Source organism: Peromyscus californicus, unplaced genomic scaffold (genome assembly GCF_007827085.1).
Source record: "Peromyscus californicus insignis strain IS unplaced genomic scaffold, ASM782708v3 Scaffold_11__1_contigs__length_118956290, whole genome shotgun sequence".
Taxonomy (NCBI): domain Eukaryota; kingdom Metazoa; phylum Chordata; class Mammalia; order Rodentia; family Cricetidae; genus Peromyscus; species Peromyscus californicus.
This window is the reverse complement of record NW_026294402.1, coordinates 97,949,347-97,969,438: the sequence shown is the minus strand read 5'-3', so window position 1 is coordinate 97,969,438 and position 20,092 is coordinate 97,949,347. Positions and strand designations below refer to the sequence as shown.

The following is a 20,092-nucleotide window of genomic DNA, read 5'->3' as shown; positions in this document are numbered from 1 at the left end:
ATTTGACAGATAAGCTCTCAATCCATTCAGATAGGAGTTCTGATTTTCACCCATTACTGAATAAACTGAGGCACAGAATAGAGAGGTAATTCCTAAGACCATGCATGTGGCAGAGCCACACTCTGATTGCAGAATCAACACTCTGTTGGTTCTTTTCTGCTTTTGTTTTGAGACAGGGTCCCCTGCAGACCAGGCTGGCCTTGGACAGTCTATGGTGATGAGGATGACATTGAACTCTTGTTCCTCCTGCCTCTGTCCCCAAGCGCTGGGATTGCAGACGTGTGGCACCACACCCAGGATTAACACTCTACTGCTAGGCTCAGATGGACAGACAGATCATGTAGATGGGAGATTGTGATTCAGTTTCTTAAGAATGAGTAAGGGACGCGAGGCAATGGTGGTGCACTCCTTTAATCCCAGCACTCAGGAGGCAGAGGCAGGTGGACCTCAGTGAGTTTGAAGCCAGCCTAGTCTACAGAGTGAGTTCCAGTACAGTCTGTACTGTTACACAGAGAAATCCTATTTTAAAACAAAACAAAAAGAATGAGCAAGGGACATCTTATAGGCTGTGAGATGGGGAGTCTATGCTGGGGTTAAAGATATCCTAGACTTCTGTCACGATGTTTCCAGAACAGTGGTCCTCAACCTTCCCAACACCGTGACCCTTTAATACAGTTCATGTCGTGCTGACCCCCAGCCATAAAATTATTTTTGTTTCTACTTTATAACTGTAATTTTGCTACTTTTATGAATCGCAATGTAAACATCTGTGTTTTCCAATGATCTCAGGAAACTCCTATGAAAGGCTTGTTCAACCCCTGGGGGTCATGACTCACAGGTTGAGAACTACTGTTCTAAAGCAAGATGCTGTGCCCTCTTCTAGATCAGGCGCCCTTGTGACCCCAGGAACCATTGCTTCCCTTTCTCCACGACAAAGAACACAACGAAGTCAGCATGTTCTTGTGAAATCTTAAAAGCATGCTGGCCCCATACTCTTGCAAGACTGTTGTTCCCATCGAGTTCAAAGCCGCGCGCTCCCATGACTCTCTCAGACCCACAGCAACTGCTTGGAGAAAGGTAGACACACCCTGAGCTCCCGAGAGCTAGCTCAGCCTGGATGCATGATCTACAAGAACACCCGCTACTTCTGAGATCAGGGAGCAGCACTGCTCACTTGCTACTCTCTCCCGCTAAGAGTCCACTCTGTCCTTACCCCACAAAGTAGTATTTCCTTCAGTTTTGAGTCAGAGCTAATGCTGCTTGTGAGACTGCCAATGGTGATCCGAAAAAAAAAAATGGTCTGGTTTAGCGCTATCTTTTTCCCATTTTCCCCTCATGTGTTCCTCAATAGTTAAACTCCTAAGCACTTGATTATGATTACAAAGTGTGGGTGTGGGTGTGTGTGCAAGTGTGGGTGCACGTGGGGAGCCCAGCGGTTGATGTTGGTATCATCCTCAATTGCTTCCACCATACTTTGGAGATGGGTTCTCTCACTGATCAGCTAGGCCAGTGAGCTCCAGGGGTCCTCTTGTCTGCACGTCCCACCCAGCTTGGGGTTAGAGCACCCAGTATTTTACATGGATATTGAGGATCTCAACATCATGCTTATGTAACAATCACTTTGTTGACTGAGCTATCTCCCCAGCCATGATTATATGTGTGTGTGTGTGTGTGTGTGTGTGTGTGTGTGTGTGTGTGTGTGTGTGTGTGTGTGTGTGTGTGTGTGTGTCTTTTGAGACAGGGTCTCATTATGTAGCCCTGATTGACCTGGAACTCACTGTGTAGATCAGAATGGCCTCAAACTCACAGAGAGCTACCTCTTACCTCACAAGTGCTGGGATTAAAGGTATATACCACCACCCCCAGCTATATTTTTAAAAAGATATTTATATTTTACTTTATGTGGATGGGTACTTTACCTGCATGTATGTATGTGTACTACTTGCATTCCCAATGTCCTCAGGGTCAGAAGAGGGCATCAGATCCCCTTGGAGTTACAGATGGTCATTAGCCCCTGTGTGGGTACTGGAAACCAAGCTTGGATCCTCTGCAAGAGCAGCAAATGCCCTTAATCACTGAGGCATCTCTTAAGGCACATGATTATAATTTTTGAGTGTGAAAATCTCCATCACATTTCAAAATGTCAGCATGCTCTGCTGACCCAGAAATGGAGCCAAGATTTCAAAACCTAGGTACCAATATATTTGAAACCTATCATATACCCTAAACAAATACACTGAATCCTACCTCCTCAAGGTCTGGGATCACAAGACTACTGTTGAGTCCATAAGGAGAAAAATGCAGGCATGGGGTTGAAATGGAAACACCGAAATATTACAGTTGCCAGAAAGCAGAATCCTAAGGAGTCACTGGAGAAGAGCGTGTAATATTTTTAGGAGTTAAAGCAATTAGCTGTGAGCATCTCATGTGCTAATGATTTGAAGGGCAGGGTTACAGGAGTAAATGATTCTGGAATACATAGTGATCAAACGAAATTCTGCTTTTCTCTTCCAACTTTCAACCAGAAGAAGGCCTCTGGCTGGAGCTGGCAGATCTTTCTCACCTCTGCAATACTTGGTAATCTTACCTTTCAGCAGAAAGGCAGGGCTGTGAGACTCAGCCGCCAGGCAGGCAGGCAGGCAATGGGTAATAGAGTGGACTACTATTACTTGGCTCTCGTTTTACTAATGTTTCAGTCATCTTCTGTGTAAGCTGAGCGAGGATGTTTTATCAGTTCCTTTAGCCATCTAGAGCTCTGACTCCAAGGACCCGGCACCCCTGGAGTGAGCAATGCAGACACCCAAGCTCCATCTGGGGTCTCCTGCATCACAGCCTCCATTTTCAGATTCCCAGGTGATGCTGAAGTCCATGAATGTATTAAAATGAGGTGATCCAAGGAAATCTAAGGGAGGCCATCTCCAGTATCAAAGGTCTTAGGTCAGCAGGCTGGCAGAGACAGCTGTGTTAACAGGGCTGAAAGCATGCCGTGGGGGTACAGCTGCCTCTGACTCTCACAGGTCATGTGACCATAAGTAAATCACTCCGTCTCTGTGCCTCCATTTCCTTGTGTCAACTGAGGATAATAATGGCATGTGATTTCTCAAGGTTGTAAAGAGTCAATGAGATAATGGACTTAGAGTTATTCATGGCACAGAATAAGAGCCTAATGCATATTATATTAATTACTCATAGTAATAGTAGTAGTAGTTGTTGTATTCAACACACAGTGGATTTCACAAACTCGTTTGTTGGTAGTTATTACTTTTTTGTGGTACTGAGATCAAACCCAGACTGCACATTCTAGGCAAGTGTCTTCCTTCCCTTTGAGCTACAGTCCCAGTTATCTATAAAAGCTAGAGGGATGGCTCAGCAGGTGGTGCTTCTGCCAAACTTGACCCCTCCAAGTTCAATCCCCAGAGCTCACATGATATAGGGTGAGAACTGTCTCCCAGAGATTAGTGTTCCTGCTACTGATAGGAGCATCTTGATGGGGGTTTCTTAAGTGGACAATTAGAACGGAGGGTTCTGTGCATGCTTCTGTAAATATTCATATATGGCTCCAAATGGTACTTTCAGGAAGCTAGGAACTTAGCAGAGAAAATAGAGGCTTCCTCGACCTCTCTGCCTACAGCATTGGCTCAGAGACAACACATCAGAAAGCACTGCGGGGGGGGGGGGGGGGGGGGGGGGGAGAGGATGACCTCATTTTATCATCCACCAGCAGAGGACCTGCTCCCCTGAATGCAATGGGAGGAATCAGAACCCACCCATCTCACTCTAGCCAAAAAGTTCAGAACACAGCCCTCCCCCTTGTATTCACAATTGCAGCTGCACTGATTTGTACAGTGAAAAGGGGCCAGGGGCCAGAGAGCTGGCCCAGCAGGTGAAGGCACTTGCCACCAAGCCTGATGGCCTGAGTTCAGTCCCTGGAACCCACATGGTGGAAGGCAAACTGGCTCCTATAGAGCGTCCTCTGAGCCCCCGACCTGTGCGCACCCACATGAACCATGGCATATCCCTTGTGCAAGCATATTTCTGCAATGCTCACATAAGAGCGAAAATACCTTCACAGATCTCAGATGCTCTCCAGGCCATTAATCAGTGCATGAAGTATTCCTGAAAGGAGCCATAAGAAACTGGAAACAGGAAAACTGTGTGATTAGAACATAGGGGGGAAAGGGTATCTCCTACTGCTGCTGAGAGAGAGAGAAAGAGAGAGAGCACACAGACTAAAGCCAGGGTCATATGCATGCTAAGCAAGTACTTTGCCACTGAGCTACAGTCTTTGCCAAGTCTTTAGTAAATCTTTTGAATGTTATCCTGGTTGTAGGCATCAAAGGTTCAAAACAACTTTTTTGTATATGAACTGGTTAGCAGGTTTATAAAAAGGGGAATGTTTTTCAGTCTGGTAGAGAGTCAGCTTAGAAGGGGCTGAGGAAGAAGGGTGGGTTCAGGTTTTTAACTCATCCCTGCTCATCCTGAGTCCTGACTCTCCACAGCAACAGACAGAAGTGGTCCATGTGTCCCAGACCCAAGAGGAAAAGCTGGCCGCTGCCCTCAGTGTAGAGTTACACGACACTTCATGCCAGGTCCAGAGTCTCCAGGCTGAGATGGAATCTTTACGGGCTCTGGTGAGTGTGCCAAAAAAAGGCCTTGGCGGTTTGTGTGCTTAACTCTCAACTGTCAGTTTGAAGTCTCACAGGTCGCAGTTCGCAACAGGGCTTCCTTCTCACAGGATGTGGTTTTGGCACCTGAAGTGTCTTCTGACCTCTGAGGATCATCAGATACTGACTCACACCTAACAAGTGTCATGGACACAGCAGGGCCTGTAGAAATATCCCTTACCTGCCACTGCTGGGAATGTTGGCCACTAACACTTGCAGCTGTCCCTTCTCAGCTGCCCTGCTTCTTCAAAGAATTGCCATCAGTCAAACAGAAGATTTCCGATCCAAGAAGTTAGGCCATGCCCCTGCCCCAGACAGTGACAGACTGATGGCTTTGAAAGCCCAGCCTACTAGCTTCAAAGTGGAAACAGTTGCCCAGAGCTCGCTCTCCATAGACTCAGGCAGTAGCCAGTTTTCAGAGAGGCCATTCTCTTGCTTAGCACTCTCCTGCCCTGCCTCCTTACCTCAATCAGTCCCCCTTTTGCTGAGAGTAACCCTGAGGATCCTTGCCTCAACCTCAAACTAGTAAGCTCAGACTCGCTGTGGTTTGCAAGCAGGTGCCTTGCAACTACTAATTATTAGTAATTAAAGTAATTACAGTCAACCCTCTGTATCCATGGTTTCTCCATCTGTGGATTCAATCAACCTTGGACTGGAAATATCCAGGAAAAACATCGCACCTGTTCTGCACTTGTGCGGCCTTTATTTCTTACCCATGTGCCCTAAACAACAGCCTAGTCATCATCTATATGGCTGTGCATTGTACAATGTAAACATCATCTAGAGATACTTCACGGAGACTCAAGGAAATATGCAGGAGGATTGTGTAGGTTATATGCACATATGATGTCGTTTTCTGTAAGATATTTGCATCTATAGATTTAGATATCCGCAAACATCTTAGACCCAACCCAATACAGCTCCTAAGATGACTGAATTAAGCTTCACCTTCTGGGTGGGATTGAGCTCTATTAGGGTATCATGACATCTCCTTCATTGTTCTAACTACAAAACATTGTTGGAACATATGTGTGTGTCGGCATGCTTTTAAGTCTGTATCACTCACAAGAACTCACCGTGTTCCAGGAGCTATACCAAGAGCTTTGGGGACATAAGACTAATTAGACATGGCCTCTACTCCCAGAGAACCAGTGACTTCTGTAGAGGAATTGAAGTCATCTTAAGAATCACAAGGCAAAACCAAAAAAAAAAAAAAAAAAAAAAAGAGAAAAGCCGGGCGGTGGTGGCGCACGCCTTTAATCCCAGCACTCGGGAGGCAGAGCCAGGCGGATCTCTGTGAGTTCGAGGCCAGCCTGGGCTACCAAGTGAGTCCCAGGAAAGGCGCAAAGCTACACAGAGAAACCCTGTCTCGAAAAAACCAAAAAAAAAAAAAAAAAAAGAATCACAAGGCTCAGCATGTGAGGGAGTGACAAGTGGGGAGACCAGCCCCACTATGGGAGTCAGTACGTTTCTCTTTTTGGTGGGTATAGAGAAGGGCACAGTTGGGGCGCAGTCTAGAAGAACCCCACACACCATGAAGTCTACATCTGCCTCTGCTCTTCCTGTGAAATTGAGGCGTGTTTCTCAGACTGTGATCTTGAACCCCGGGCTCCGCTCTTCACTAGTCACATGACCCTCTGAACTTGTATTTTCTCATTTGTCTAGTAAGGATCTATTTTAGTCACCCTGTTGACCTGCTGTCTTAGTGGCTTAAGACAACAGAATCATGTGCTCTATCGTCCTGTAATTTAGGCAGAGGTCAGCAGGGACAGCTCTTCCCTATCACACCTGATGTCTGCTGGGGTTGGGGCACCCACTAAAGGCTTCTTCAACTCACACAGGAGATGCTTCAATTGTGAATCTGTGTCCTGCTCTGAAACCTCTCCACAGAGCTAGCTTGGATTTCCTTGTATTATGGTGGTGTTATTACTGCAGCTGGACTTCTCATGTGGAAGCTTGCTTCTCTTAAAGAGCGAGCATCAATCTACCAGCCCCCTGACCTCTTAGCTTTAGAGTTTCTGAACATCACATATATCTTACTCTATTGGTCAAAGCAACCACAGGAGCACCGAGATCCAAGGAGCCCCGACTCTTAGCAAGGTCACCTTGAGAAGGACCATGTGGGATGGCGATAATTGTTGCAGCTGCCTTTGGAAATGTGATCTGTCCTAAGATCAGAATAGAGCTGACCTCAGAAAGTCACTGGGACGACTAATTAGATAATGTATGTCAAGCCTTTTACACCATTCCTGACTCAGGCAAGCAGTCAACAAAGGGCATCTATTATAATTTATCATGCAAAACCAGAACCTCTGACTCGGGAACCCCCAGTGGGCATCATCAGCCACCTGGTCACCGCACTTCAACCCCACGCTCCTAACTGTTGGGAAATGGGAAATGGAAAAAGAACTCAGATGCCAGCCAGAAGACTTCAGAGTGATGGCATTCCACCTATGCTCATGACTCAAGATGGGCTAGCTCTGTTCCCTGTGTGTTCCAATAGATCAACATTCCCATTACTGTGCCTTACAGCCAAGATGAAGAACACAGACTGGGGATGGGGGAGGGCTAGTTCATCCAGCTATCCTGAGTCAAAACAACCCATGCGTACACAGTGCCATTGCTCTGGTAAGCCAGACAACTTTGTTGGCCAGACTTTCGGCTCCCTTTGCCACTAGGGCACTGTTTGGATTGGAAGCCAGGCACCATTAGGCCTACTGAACTCTGTATTTAGTGGAATTCAAGCCCAGGATTTGCCAAAAATAATTATTATCTTGCTTCTGGGGGAGCTTGCAATTCAAGAAAGTCCCTTCCAGTCTTCAGAGACCCAGAGGAATCAAGAGCCTCTGTGGTCTCAGAGTATTACTGGTGCTGTCCATGTCTCTAGGGCTACAGAAACTGCAACAGGAGTTGGCCATAGATGCTCAGGCTCAAACATCTCTGAAGAACCAAGCATCTCCTTCTAGGATGATGTCAGGAGCTTGGCCCTACTTAGTGGCGAATACCTTTAAATCCAGCACTTGGGAGGCAGGTAGATCTCTGTGATTTTGAGGTCAGCCTGGCCTACACAGTGAGTTCCAGGACAGCCAGGACTATATGTTGAGACCCTGTCGGGGCAGGGGGTGAAGAATGAACGTCAGGAGCTTAGGTGAAGATGCGAGACATAGACTCTAAGGGTAGAAAAGAAGGTCCACAGGGGTCTCATGAGTGCACCCCTGGGACAATATCCAAGTCAGCAAGGAAAGCCCTTTGGCCACATGGGGAGCTCATCTAGAATGTGGGGCAAAAACTGTAGACAGTCCAAGCATGTCCCTGTGAAGTGCTTCTCTAAATCACAGATGTCACAGATCCAGTGTCAACAGCTCACAAAGAGGACACAGGTTTAGAAGTCTGTTCAAGCCGGGCGGTGGTGGCGCACGCCTTTAATCCCAGCACTCGGGAGCCAGGCGGATCTCTGTGAGTTACAGTCTCTCTGGGCTACCAAGTGAGTCCCAGGAAAGGCGCAAAGGTACACAGAGAAACCCTGTCTCGAAAAACCAAAAAAAAAAAAAAAAGAAGTCTGTTTAAGACAAAAATCTAACTCCTATATAAAACAAAAGAGAGAAAACCCAAGGAGGTAGGGGCAAATGATTCTCAAAGTCTAGGCCATTCCTGCATGTTCACCACAGACCCCACCAGTGAACTAGCTACCGGGGCCAGAGGCTGGTCTATACACAGTGATCTCGCACTGCTTCCTAAAAGGCACTAGGCTGGGCATCTGACTAAGGTTCCACATGTCCTGGGGAGCTAAGAAGATCCAGAGGCCAAGGAGATTGCTCAGTCAGTCAAGTGCTTGCCCTGAATTCCATCTCCAGAGCCTACAGGCATGGTGGTGTGCCCTTGTAATCACAGCACGGGGGAGGACAGGTCTAGACTACTTGTTGCGTTCTAGGCCAGAGAGAAACCCTGCCTCAAAGAGAAATGTGAACAGTGCCTGAAAAATAATGTCTGAGGTTGTCCTCTGATTCCACACACATACACACGTGTGCACCCACACAGACATGTGTACCCACACACACATGAGCACACGTGCTTTAGCTAATATGATGACCTTTGCCCCACAAACAAGAATCTTTCACTTCAGCTACAGTAGTCAGAAGTCTGTTTTACAAAACATCCCCTCGAGGGGTACAGTGAGTTAATTCATCAAGATTTGAGTGAATCCAACCTAGGAAAAGAGATTCATTTTTATGTGTTACATCGCCAGGCATGGTGGCACCTGTGCTCAATCCCAGCACTCGGGAGGCAGAGGCAGGCAGATCTCTGTGAGTTCTAGGTCAGCCTGGTCTACAGAGTGAGTTCCAGGACAGGCAGCGCTATATAGTGAGACCCTGTTTCAAAAAGAAAGGAAGAAAGAGAAAGAAAGAAAGAAAGAAAGAAAGAAAGAAAGAAAGAAAGAAAGAAAGAAAGAAAGAAAGAAAGATAGAAAGAAAGAAAGAAAGAAAGAAAGAAAGAAAGAAAGAAAGAAAGAGAGAGAGAAAGGAAGAAAGAAAAGAAAAGAGAGAGAAAGAAAGGTGGGAAGGAAGGAAGGGAGGGAGGGAGGGAGGGAGGGAGGGAGGGAGGGAGGGAGGGGGGAGGAAAAAGAAAAGAGAAACACTATGAACCCAGTAAGCTTCCATGACTAGAAATGTTGACACAGTGTAGAGTAGGAGGTGAATGGGAAGACACAGAACCAGCCGTGGGAACCGTACCAGGGCTCCTCCGGAGCCACTGTTGTGAGGTTTAAGTAGAAGAGATAGGAGCCCAGAAGTGTGCTTTGGCCAAGGCACCTCAGGAGCTGTGTGCAATGTAGGAAGGGTAGAAACTAAAATCAGGGTGATGAGCAAAGAGGCCACTGAGCTGACCTCGGGTGACCAATGTCCAATCTCAGGCCGCGGTGTTGGGAGAATAAAGGTGACCGCAAATGTGAAAACTTCACGGGAGATGTAAGAGGCAGGACTCAGAATCCATAAGTGGCAGTGATGACTGAAAGTCCAGGACACAACTTCCCCCAGTCTCTCCAGCTGACACACCAAAGAGGAGAGTCCAAGGGTTCAAAAGGAAGCCACTGGCTCTGTTTTGGAGTTGTCAGTATGTATTTCTTTTTCTTTTTTTTTTTTTTTTTTTTTTTTTTTTTTTGGTTTTTTGAGACAGGGTTTCTCTGTGTAGCTTTGCGCCTTTCCTGGGACTCACTTGGTAGCCCAGGCTGGCCTCGAACTCACAGAGATCCGCCTGGCTCTGTCTCCCGAGTGCTGGGATTAAAGGCGTGCGCCACCACCGCCCGGCCAGTATGTATTTCTAATAAGAAGTATGTATTTCTAATAAGAAGTTCAATAGCAGGCCCATAGCTGAGGGCTGCCCTGGAGGTACCAGTGCAGGCGTCATGATCTGAAAGAACTGCTAGCAACCTGAGTGAGGTCATCAGCCATGCAGACCCAGAATCCCTGCTCGAGAATCTCTAGCTCCTGATGGGGCAGTGGGAACCTACCAAGGAGCAGAGAGGCAGGGCCTGGCAAGGGTGTATTACTAAACACCACAGGAAAATGCTGAGAGGTAAGGGTCAGATACAGCCATTTCAGCTCCCTCCTAGTCATCCCCTCCTGCCCATCCAAAGAGTCGATGAGGCAGAGCTCTACCTTCTTATTCTTCCCTAGAGCCAGTAAGACTGATCTCTATAATCTCCAGAGTTGACAATGTCATTGTTCCAGAAAAACATGGGCAGAGCAAGTCAGTCATACATTTCCTACCTGGAGGGCCCAGCCCGATGACCTTCACTCTTTTGTAGAAACGAGGCCTAGAAAACACCTTGCATGATGCTAAGCATTGGCATGACATGGAGCTGCAGAACCTGGGTGCTGTGGTGGGCAGGCTGGAGGCAGAGCTGGCAGAGATCCGCTCGGAGACGGAGCAGCAACAGCAGGAGCGGGCACACCTGCTGGCATGCAAGAGCCAGCTGCAGAAGGATGTGGCATCCTACCATGCTCTGCTGGACAGAGAGGAGAGCAAGTATGTCTCAGTTCTGCCTTATCTACAGGAAGAATGCACATGGAGGACGGGGTGGAACTGGGAGGGTCCAGAACTGGCCGAGAATACACAAAGCCCTGGGTTCAACCCCCAGCATTGCATAAAACTCTTCATGATGACCCCACATGTCACATTTCATTCAAGCCCAGAAGGAGGGAAGAGGGAGTGTCAAAAAGCCTTTTTCTTGAGTGACACTTAAACTTTTTTTTAATTGAGATTTTTATTTATGATTATTTTATGTGTATGGGTATTCTGCCTGCAAGCGAGTCTATGCACCACCTGTGTGCAGCACCCATGGAGATCAGAAAAGGGGACTGGAGTTAAGACAGTTGTGAGCTGCCACATGGGTGCTGGGAATTGAACCCAGGTCCTCTGGAAGAGCAGCCGGTGCTCTTAACTGCCAAGTGGTCTCTCTAGCCCAACTCTCAAACATTTGGAGGAGGCTTCTTGTTGTCTTTCTTTTATTTGACTGGCTTACCTGCCTACAAGGGATGCTGAGGAAACTCTTTCATTTGGACTCTGCAGAGAAGGCAAGCAAGATGTCGACAATGACAATGGGGTTGGCCAGCCATGTCTGCCCAAATCATACACACACACACACACACACACATACACACACACACACACACACACACATACACACATATGACCTTGTGAGCATATGTGCATCCTCTCTAATCAATAGGCACATTCAGAGAAATACGCATCAGTCCCAGGGCTTAGCATCATTTGAAAGACTTGCCAGAAATCCAAATCTTTATTTTTCTTCATTTTCTCTATCTTCATACCTCCCTTCAAATTCTCCTCTATGGCACATTGAATCAGGAATTGGACAGTAAGGGCTGGAGAGATGGCTCAGCAGTTAAGAGCACTGGCTGTTCTTCCAGAGGACTTGGTTCAATTCCCAGAATCTACAATGTGGCTCACATTTATAACTCCAGGCCCAAGAGATCGGACACTCTCTGGCCTTAATGGGCACCAAGAATGCATATGATGTACAGACATATATGCACACAAAATACCTGTACACAATCAATCAACCAATGATTTTTTAAAGCAACACTATGAGACAAGTTAGGGGAGCTGGTGAGATGGATCAGCAGGTAAAGGCATTCCATACACAAGCCTAACAGTCTGAGTTGAACCCCCAGAATCTACATAAAGGTAGGAGAGAACTGACTCCATGAAAATGTCCTCTGGCTTCTATACATGTGCTATGGCATTCACCCACGTGTGTGTGTGTGTGTGTGTGTGTGTGTGTGTGTGTGTGTGTGTGTGTATGCACACACATACAAATACTAATAAATAAAAATAGAGTACAAAAGCCAATTTAGGGGTCACATAGTCCATCTCAAGAGTGAATGGGAAGGCCCAAATGGGAGGGATTTGTCCATGGTCACACACAGAGGTTGAAGCAACTCTGGGTCCTGAGCCCAGGCTTCTGGGCCCTCTCCCAGAGAGCATAGCATCCCGTTTGGGGAAAGAATGACCAGAGAGTCACCTGCAAACCTTCCAGCCTCTCCTTTGAAGTGGAAAACATCATCTCTCTCCCCCAACTGTCTTTTTGTCCAACTGCTTTCTGTGGAATGTGAAAGCCAGATGTTCCTAACAAAACTAAACCTTTCAGATTCCTATGCACATCTGAGTAAATATACAAAGTCATTTTAAATAAACATGGAGGAGTGAGGGAGGTGGGATGTAGTTCAAGAACATAAGCACCCGCTGAGTGGCTGTTCTGCAGAGTCCAGCCCTAATCCCTGGCTGCCTCCATTCCTTCCTGTGCCCACCAGAATTCCACAAATCCCCAGTTACTGACAGAAACACATGTCCCAGAGTTCCGGAAAAGTCATTTGCCCAAAATCCATCAAACCACAAAATGAGGATTCGAACCTTGGCCCTGTCTTATTCCAAAAGCCAAATTCTTTCTCGTGGCACAGCTTCCTTTCCCACCGTCCTGCCGTGGTGTCTTTCCCGGTGTTCCGTCTCTCTTGCTTCTGACTCACCTGTGTTCCTTTTCAGCTGATGGGAAAAACAAAAATAACTTCCTTCTTCCACAAAGACACCTACCTTCTTCAGCAGCCCACCAGCGACGATGCTTGAGGAACTTCCGTCGCTGCTGGATCCCCTGGTTGACTCAGCCGGAGCTGGAAAGCTTCCTGGGAGTGGAGAGGGCCCTTCTGCTCTCATTTAGGTAGTCTGTAGTTTGAACAACCTAGGCCTCTCCAAATAAATGCTTTGTGTGCAGCTCCTAGTCGGCCATTTTGTGTTTAACTTACTGTTGGTGCAGACGACATCGTTCTATCTGCATATCTCAGGGGCCCCTTGGGGATTTTCGTTGGTATTTTGTGCATGTGCATGTGTGTGTGTGTGTGTGTGTGTGTGTGAGTGCGCGTGCGTGTGCGTGTGTGCGTGCGTGTGCATGTGCATGTGTGCGTGTGCGTGTGTATTGTTGGTTCACAGGATGGAACCCGGGGCCCATGCATGCTGATTATCTACTGTCTCTACACTACTTTCCCCGTACTAGGGAGCCAGTCTTAGATATTTCTAGAAGGGACCTGGAGTGATAACACCTGTCTCACCATTGCCTCAGGGTTTATCAGCACACAAGCGCTGTTCACTCAAAAGTTCTGCTTTTGACAGGTACCTAGGTGAAACAAAAATGTACACATACAGAAACACACACACACACACACACACACACACACACACACACACACACACACACACACTTTTGCCAGAACAGGGGTTAGCCTGTTGCTTTATTGAACACACCATAATTACAGGCATCACAGGGCATTCCGACCTTGTGAATGACCCCCATGCATATTTATACACACACACACACACATCTCGTTTGCCCGTGGCACAGCACCTCTCCATCAGTTTCAGCCCATGGGAGACTAGGTTGTGGTTGCTCACCCAGTGGCAGCCTCAAAATTTCTTCTCAGGATCCTCACACCAGCCCCCTCAAGGCTTGGGCCAGCCAAATATAGTTCATGCATCTGCTTCCTACGCAGCCAAGACTCTCCTGCCTTCAGACTAAAACTGAAACCACCACCTGTGTCCTACCACGGGCTGTCGGTGCTTCTGAAACCACACACCACCATACCACACCACCACAAACTTAAACACTTCTGTTTCCGTCACCTACCTGCTACACCGAATTAGACCAAGAACTAGAAGCTGAATCTTTGTCCCCTTTGTCACTGTGAGCTGCTCACCCCAAAAGAGGGATACATCCAGTGTAGGAACATTTGAAGACCTTGGTATGTAAAGTTCCAAAAAGACAAATAAACTGTTTATTTAAAGTCAAACAAACAACCCCCCCCCAAAAAAAAAAAAAAACACCAAACCTTCAAAAAGAAGCAAGCTGTCCTGTGGGAACTGTATCAGATAGATTTCCCTGCTAGCCTGCAGGACCAAAGAAATTGAGTTCATGAGTCTCCTGGAAGACCAGCCACTTACTTAGACTTTGCACAGTATCTTTGCATAATTCAGTTCATTGTCTAAAGTATAGAAACAGGCAAGACGCCGCTCACGCTCCATTTCAGCAGAGCATCCACTTGCCCTGTAGCTGCACGTTATGGACTGCTCCTAATTGAACCACCTGGGTACAAGCCACTCAGGAAGACCGTGCAGCTATCCCAACTATGTTGGATGCCGCAGGTACTGTGGAAGGTTGCTTTTCTTCCTTATTATCATTAATTATTGCCTCTAAGCCAAGATCTCAGTTCCCAACCTCAACACAGCCTGAGGCCTGGAAGGTGAGGACCCCATGCATTTTTTTTCCGCAGAATCTGGAAGCCAGCCCAGTCGATGTGCACCGCTCTCTCCCAGAAGCACACTGCGTGGGGCTGCACACTTCAGACACTTCTGCCCTCCAAGCTCAGAGAGCACGTGCTACAAGTCAGTTAGTTAATCGCCTTTTGGCAGGGAGAGCCATGACTGACTGCTGCTTCCAGTTCCCAGCGCAGACGCCTGCTGCTTCTAATGAGGCTTCATTAGCAGGTATGAAAAGGCCCTGCTGGCCCCTGGACGCTGCCAGCTCCTTTTTGAAGTGAGGCTTCCTCTCGAAACATCATGGTACAATTACCCATTGGCAGTGGTTCCCTGACAGGTGTGGGGGGAGGCTGCTGCTGTGGTGACAAGCATTTGTTCTGGAGTAGATGGGTGAAGGGCTTTGACTGGATTCCTCCTAAGCACAGCGGAGCTCTCTTTCCACACCATGCAACTCTACTCCACTGGACTCTGGGTGTCCAGGCGTGCACCCCCATGAGGTTGCTGGAACATCCATTGGCTTTGAGACCCCACATCCTTTGATCGCATTGTCCTTAAATTTTCCTTCAAGGTTACTGGTAATGCTTTTGAGCATGGACCGCTGCTCAAATGTTTTGATGGGTTTGGGGAATACCAATAAAAACAAAGACCATATCTGCCCTCCTGGGTTGACAGTCTTGGTGGGGAATTCAGATGTACATGTAAAAGAGTCGACAAAGCAAAATGGCACTTTACAGTTTGCATGGGCCTTTCCCTGAATTCATTTTGTCATCAGAGGCATGAAAATAGATATCCAGGTCTGACTTCAGTTGCTTTTCAACAACAGGATTCAGTAAGTGCCATCCAGAAGCACACTGGTCTTTGTTTGAATTGCCTGCCCACACTCTCCAGTAAGCCCTTGGGTGTGTCACATGTCTTTATCTCATCACATCTGTTTGTTTGTTGGGAGAAGTGTGTCGTGGTGCAGGCGGAGGTCAGAGGACATCTTTCAGAGGTTGGGTCTCTCCTGCCACGTGGCTCCTGGGGATCAAACTCAGGTCATCAGGCTTGGTGGCAAGTACCTTTACCTACTGAGCCATCTTGCTGGCCCACTAGCTTGCCTCTTGGAGGGAAAATACAGGATCTTATCAAAGGTTGCCACTAGCAAACAAAAATGGAAGGTGTCTGGCTTAATTCATCACAAAACCAATTTGTTTTTAGCATATGTATGCCCTACATATCATAGAAGATTTTTTTTCTTTTCTTTTTTAAAACAGGGTCTCACTATGTATCCCTGGCTAGCCTAGAACTCACTATGTAGAGCAGTCTGGCCGAGAACTCCCGAAGAGCCACTGGCCTCCCTCCATCTCCAGAGTGCTGGGATTAAAGGCACGCACCGCCACACCAGTGTTCTTTTTATTGTTGCCGCTGCTGTTGGTTTGATTTGGTTTTGATTTTTGACTCAGGGTCTCAAGTGACCCAGACTGCCATCAAGCTTGCTATGTAGCTGAGGCTGACCTTGAACTCCTGCCTCCCTCCACCTGCCAAATAGTGGGATTATAAAGATGTATCACCACACTCAGTTTGCACAAAATAGTCTTTTTTTGGGAGGAGTGGGGGTTCAAGACAGGGTTTCTCTGTGTGGCCCTGGCTGTCCTGGAACTCAACTCTATAGACCAGGCTGGCCTCAAACTAAGAGATCTGCCTACCTCTGCTTCCCGAATGCTGGGACTAAAGGTGTGCACCACCACTGCCCACATACAAGATAGTATCTTAACAACAACAACAACAAAAATTATCTGAGAGTGGGGCCTGGAGAGACAGTCCAGTTGTTAAGAACATCCAGAGGACCCTAGTTCGATTCCATATCAGGGCTCTAACTCTATCTCCATGAGATCCAATGCCTTTAGCCTCCATGAGCACTCACACACATCAACACACACACACACACACACATACACACACACACATACTTGCGGTTAAAATAATTATTTAAAAACTTATCTGATAGCCCTAAAGCTATCAGACAGAAATATTCCATGATTCATGCTCCCCACAAGGTTATCTGACCACAAGAGACACATGAAAGGTTAGCTAGGATGTATCACTAGGATGTATCCCAACACAGGAATTAGGGAAGAGGTCATTCAGACTGTGTGTTTGCCATTGAATCAGCAGGTCCAGAAATGAACCTGCTGGAAGAGCGAAGCAGTAAAGCAAGCTATTTTTGAAGCCGGAGGCACTGGCTTAATTAGATCATATAGGCTGGTTCTTTTGAACAAAAGGTTGAGCAGGATCCCAGCATAGCCAGATTTGTGCAGTCAACAGAAAATGCAATTTTCCCCTATCATACTCCAGAGGAAACGTTCTTTTCTCCTCTTCCTATGAGCAGAAGGTAATTCACACCATGGGGAGTCGGGCTCTTTGCATAATTATCCATCCAACATGAAAGCCATGCTGCCTGTTAGGAGAGCCAGCTCTGCAAGGTGGACAGGAAGCAAACCAGTAACTTGCTCTGTCAGGTTGTGTGTGTGTGTGTGTGTGTGTGTGTGTGTGTGTGTGTGTGTGTATGTGTGTGTGTGTGTGTGTATGTGGCTGCAGCTGAAGTTCTCATTAATACCCCAAACATGAAAAGAAAAAAAGTGAAGACAAAACTCACAAGCTGAAGCTGAACAGCCAGCCTGCTTTGCAAACCCAACAAGAAGACACTGAAAACAAGAGGTTGCAAACTCAGACACTTGGTAGTGCTTTGGGGACTTTGAGAAGAGAACGAAACAAAGCCGGCAGGAAATCCATAACCTAGCCATGAATCGTGCTCCCTGTCATTTCACTTCCGGTGACCCAGAGAAGACAAGATAAGCATCTGGGGTAGTAAGCTGTCCCAGGGAAGCATTGGTATAGATTTACATAGTTTGGGGAAATGAGGGTTAGCAGTTCACTGAGCAGCCATTGTGCCAAGTAGTAGTTCCTCCTGCCCAGATTAAATTATCTTCCTCCATAAAGATTTACCCAGCCCCTGGTACATGTCTACACGTGTTAGGTACCAACAACACGGTATGTGCAGAATGCAGACCCGCCTTTACTCTAGCATGGTCCAACAGATACAGAATGCAAGCTACATGGATAACTTTAAATTCTCTAATAGTTGAGGGGTAGGGGGAATTGAGCAGGTGAAATTAATTTTAGTCACATTTGAATGATCTCCATATATTTAAACTACTATCATTTATGATGTAATCAGTATTTTAATTATTTTTGAATCAATTTCCCTTTAATTTTGTGGGGCGTTTACCCACCACCCCCACAGTTCCCCAGAGTTTTCTTGAGTGCGAGCAGCAGGAAATATTAGATAGAAGGATTTATTGCGGAAAATATTGCAGAGATAAACAGGTAGAAAATAAAGGATAGCCTCAAGAGGGCCTGGAACCTTTTCCAATGGGCCCCGACTGTCTCTGCCCCAGGGTTTTTATAGAGACGCCAAGGGGTGGAGCAAAAGACCTCCTCCCCCAGCACAGCCAAGTGCAGACCATCTCAGACACCTGCACTCAGGCCCGTGGTCCTAATCATCCTCTATGTGGACCTGCTGGGTAAAGCCACGAGGAACCCGAGAACGGGCTCCCACAGGTCCCCCTTTCTTAATATATAAAAAAATAACTATTAATGGCTTACAGCAATCTCCATAGCTGTTACACCTCCCAATATGGGAGTAGAGGATGATAAAGATGGCATTTCTCTTTTGAATTAGGTCCAAGGTGACTACAGCAGTCTTAGCTGCCTCAAGCCCTTTCTAAGCCAAAAACTCTTAAGGCGACTATAAACTTAAAGAATCCCTTAGCTTCATCATTACCACTAACAGGTTAACATAAATATTGTTATGCATAGTCACAATTCTCTCAGTCTTACAACTCAAAGCAAACTCTTAACAGAACCATTTGAATTAGCATATATGGTGCTATATATAGTTAACAATTTTCTCCGTCTTACAACTTTAACTCAATCATTTGAATTTCCTTGCTAACAAAACATAGGAAAAACTTCGATGTATTCACATCAAACTTAAATATTTCCTTAACTCCACAAAACCAGGGTGCATTAATATCAATAGGTTAAACATAATTTCTGCAAACATAATTCAACCTCATAACTACTCCTTTTCTTTATAATTTTTTAAACAAAATCTCAAACCTAGTTAGAAAACCCAAACTTTTCTGTTTAAACAGTTCCATTTGTAACACAAAACCAGTTCTGTAAGTAATTTCATTTTTACATAAACAGTTCCACAAAACAATTCGTGAATCACCAGTTAATAAAGCATATATGCATACACAAAACTGCATCTTGGTTCTAGGTAGAAATAAATTTCTTCATTTAAACAGTTCCATTTTTAACCCAATTCCAGAAAACAGTTCCTAGGTCATTACTATAAGTAAACTCAAAATTGTCCCATTGCAATGAAATCTATTGTTCAGTTCATTAAGTCCTAGAATTCAAATGATAAATTCTGGTACTAGCCTTCCAAATATGAAGAAATCCAGAACCAAAATCTTTCTGTAGTTTTATCTCATTTTAAGTTCAAAAAAATTCAAACAAGAAATAAATTCTGATATCAGGCTTTCACTTCAAAATATGAAGAGACGTTTTTCAACCAAAACTTTTTGCAGTTAACAATTTCTGTTCAAACAAGCGTCTCTGAACTTATTCTTAAGCCAGAGACCTTTTTAGGTACAGTAGTATTCTAAACAGCACCGTTTTTGATGTTAGCTCAGGTTTTTCTGTGTTGCGTCGATTTTCCACAGATCTCAGTTACAGATGCCTTGTTGTGCTGGCTCTGGAATCCGCCCTTCTTTGCTTCTTAGTGGCTTCTGGAACTTTTGAAAACCGCTCAGACTGCCTACTTTGCAGTCTGCTAGGACACTACCTTCTGTGTCTCAGGTTCTTTCACCATATACATTAATAGACTCACACTTAACATTTACACTTTTTCACAAACTCACATATAACATTTTTTGCCTTGCAAAGCATTTAGATTCACATTCAACATTTACACCTTTTTGCAAACTCACATAACATCTACTTATTTATACTCCTTAAGGAAACTCTAGCTTATTACTTATATATTTATATTCATTCCATCTTATTTCTTATTTAAACTTACATATACAACTAGCATCTTTACTTCTTACAAGCTTATTACTACATGTCTTAAGACTACCTTAGATATTTCTTGCAAGCTTATATTCTTAAAGGAACTCTATAGATCTATTTTACAAACTTATACAGGGCTACCATTAGCATATATCTAATTTAGCAAACACCTAAAGATTTCTTAACACAGATCTAACAAGAGAATTTTTAGAAACTCACACATCTTATTTTCATCTTTTTCTACTTCTTACTATTATCACTATCTTTCTTAGAAAGATTCTCTTAACTAGACAGGAAGTACGTACATCATTTCTAAAGTTTAGAGTTAATAGTCAGCTTTGTTATAAAGCACTGGGATTTAGTGAGTGTTGTTGTTATAGAATTGTGATAGTTGTTGCTAGGGGACTGTAACCTTTCCAGGATGACGCCACACTCCAAAGTTGCTAGTTCTCTCAGCCATTCCAAACTGGCAGAGATGCACTGTC

At 45.6% G+C, this 20,092-nt stretch overlaps 1 protein-coding gene across 1 annotated transcript in view; it reads left to right on the top strand.

Annotated features, from left to right (window-relative positions):
* LOC128097835 (phakinin) overlaps window positions 1-12,957 on the top strand; it is a 44,870-nt gene extending 31,913 nt beyond the window's left edge. The window contains exons 5-7 of the mRNA XM_052718618.1: window positions 4,500-4,631; window positions 10,468-10,688; window positions 12,726-12,957. Of these exons, the coding sequence (XP_052574578.1) occupies window positions 4,500-4,631; window positions 10,468-10,688; window positions 12,726-12,729 (357 nt within the window). The 3' untranslated portion in view covers window positions 12,730-12,957. The remainder of the gene's footprint in view (window positions 1-4,499; window positions 4,632-10,467; window positions 10,689-12,725) is intronic.
* Window positions 12,958-20,092: the final 7,135 nt, after the last annotated feature.